This window comes from Syzygium oleosum, unplaced genomic scaffold (assembly GCF_021117445.2).
Source record: "Syzygium oleosum isolate NSW1041296 unplaced genomic scaffold, Sole_v2.1 Sole_v2.17, whole genome shotgun sequence".
Taxonomy (NCBI): domain Eukaryota; kingdom Viridiplantae; phylum Streptophyta; class Magnoliopsida; order Myrtales; family Myrtaceae; genus Syzygium; species Syzygium oleosum.
Genome location: NW_026607501.1, coordinates 4,278,038 through 4,280,840, shown reverse-complemented (window position 1 = coordinate 4,280,840; position 2,803 = coordinate 4,278,038). Strand labels below are relative to the sequence as shown.

General features: G+C 37.7%; 1 protein-coding gene across 1 annotated transcript; it reads right to left on the bottom strand.

Moving 5' to 3' along the window:
• Positions 1-633: 633 nt before the first annotated feature.
• On the bottom strand, positions 634-2,090 carry LOC115666130 (cell number regulator 2-like; the record flags this gene model as incomplete). The annotated part of the gene is made up of 4 exons (XM_030587916.2): positions 634-810; positions 1,365-1,574; positions 1,717-1,788; positions 1,970-2,090. Coding segments are annotated over 4 exons (480 nt in total), but the record flags the coding sequence as incomplete, so codon positions are not given.
• Between the last annotated feature and the right edge of the window lie 713 nt (positions 2,091-2,803).

The following is a 2,803-nucleotide window of genomic DNA, read 5'->3' as shown; positions in this document are numbered from 1 at the left end:
AAATTTAAAGAATTATAAAAAGGGTAAATAAAAATTTGTAAACGATAACAAAAGTCGGTAAATTAAAATCATAAATAAAAATGATAAGCAACTCATATGAGAGTTGACAACTCAAGAATTAGTTGCTAATTTAATAAAAAAAAGTTAGTAAGTCATTCAAATTAAGATTGATAAATGTATATGGAAGTTGGTAATTTAAGGTATTGGTAAGAAAGACAAATAAAAATTAATGAAAGATAAAAAAAAGAGTTGACAATTTGTGAACTGCCAAAAAGATTTAGTAATTTCATAGAGTTGTCAATGTATTACCACCAAATTACGGGAAAATCAAGTGACTGGTAACCTGTTTTAATCAACAGCTTTTTAACATTGACCAACTCTTTCAGAATTCTACTAACACGGAGTATTGGTTACAATTGAATAGTCGGCAAGAAAAAAAGGAATACATAACATAAGCTTAATTTGTCGTCATACGTATGCCCCTCTTCAAATTAACACATCCAATTCCAATGTCCAATCTAACAAATCAGAACAACAAGGGTGATGCAACTAAAATTGCGAACAAGTGGTCCATGAAACAATTCAATCATGTTTTGGGCAAAAATAGGAAAAGCGAATATAAGTAGGCGACTCTTTCGACTCATGATCGACTATCGTAAGCTCTCGCGAAGCTCACATTTGCGCCAAATGCACACGGACAATCTCTGGATTAGATGGGCCCTGAAAAGCAAAGTTAACGACCCATGCCCTGCATCGTCGGAGGCATCGTCGCCGCACCTTGGTTCATCTTCTCGGCATTGGCCACCCAACCTTTATCACATCATGAATCACGAAAAGGAAAAACTTAAGGCCATACATTGATCATCTACATTAGCTAAGACAGAAAAGATTGAACATAACTTCAGTTTGTTACCGGAAGCTAAAAAGAGAGAAATTGACCATCTTCAACCAAAATAAGTCTTGTGCCACGTTGATTTTTACGTGCAGAGACCGTTTATAATGATTCGCTATTGAAAAGACGGAATATGAGATCAACTCATATTAAGTAGGTTTTTCTATCATAATTATTTTGGGCTACCCAACAATATATTTGTGAGCTACAAATTCTTGAATGAGTGAACCCCACAATAATCTATAATTATTTATTATTTGTTTTTTAGTGGCCCAGAAGAGAATGTTATTTTTACAGTTGATTAGTGATGGTCACTTAATTATTTCTCTATTAAGTATGTCGTTCAGCAATGTGAGACGTGGAGCAATATGGTAAGTATGCATGTTCATCACCAAAATTAGCTTAATCAAGCAAATATGGTAAGTAAAGAAACACACAGGCAATCGCGATTTGATTTCAGAAGAAGTTTTACCTATGGAAGGGTCAAATCCGCGGTTTTTGAGCTCCCTATATTCTTGGGAAAGAGCACAGCACATGCAACACCAGTGCACGAGGCAATCGGCGCACGGATCTTCTGGCAACGAGTGTAGACCCCTCAGTTTTTTCCGGTAAGTGCACGAATATAGGCACGCGACGCCCGCGTAGGCGAGCGAGTAGCATGTGACCGCGCCGTTGACACAAGCTGCAGATATATTGTTTTTTCATACATACGTTCTCATTAGACTTGAGGAACATTTTAATCAACTGTATAGGTACGACTGATCATGATTATGTAGAGAAGAACTGATAAATATGGTGTGTTTGAAGCTTAAATGTGCGCTTACAGGTGGCTCCTCTGTCTATGATTTCCGCGTTCTGGCCGAAGGTGATGCAGGGACAGCAAAAAGTGATGACACCTTTGTACACGAATATAGAGATTAATTAGTTCATAAGTTGAAATTTTAGATGTTTAATAAAAGGATGGATTGCTTATGTCGTGTAATAGAACTAGAAAGTTTCATCAGAATGATGATATTTTACACTTGCTTCATCATAATTTTGAAAGCAGCGACGTATACAACGCGGGAAAGCACTCACAGTTGGAGGGATCTTCACAACAACCGCAGAGACCCGTTGTCCACTGCCCGGGGACGGCCCCCGCCGGAGGGTTTTGGGCCATCTGCATCGGCACGTGCATCATTGGTGGCGGAGGCGAGTTTTAAAACTGTCTCTGCCTGAAGAAGAGAAGACAATCGAGAAGAGAGAGAACGGGAGAGGGAATCCTACAGACACCATTGTGGTTTTCTTCAGACGTTAAATAAGCGAAGATCTGGTTTAGCTCCTCAGAATTCTCCATGACTGATTCAAAGAAAAAATAATTAATCATATTACCTACCTGATAAACCTCAAAATATTTGCACATGATTAACCAATAATTTAAATGAGACATTCGACTACTCCTTCTCATTTAAAGTAATCCAAGAACAGTTGGATAAGAGAGAGAGAGATTTGATTAGGTCCATGTATCGTTATTACTTAAAAAAATAAAAAGCACATCTTAAAGGCATGTTCGCGCCAGTTCGTATTTCTTTACTCATTTTATGATCCTGCTTACAAAATTACAACATCGAGACATGCCAGTTATTTCGATCCGCAGAGGTTACTCGTGATTTAAAGATATAGCACAGGCTTCTTTAACAGTGCATATACCGTGTACGTCCATCGGTCTCTTCACGATCCACTTACTGCGAAAGAACAGTTGCTATACAGAACTGAGTCTGATCCGCTACTCGAAACGCTGAACCTTGTTAATTTTAGGCAAAATACCATAAAAAATCCTAAATTATGTCACTTGTGACAGATTTACCCTGAACTTTTTTTTGTGATACGAAAAACCCTAAACTATGTCACTCGTGATAAATTTACCCTGAA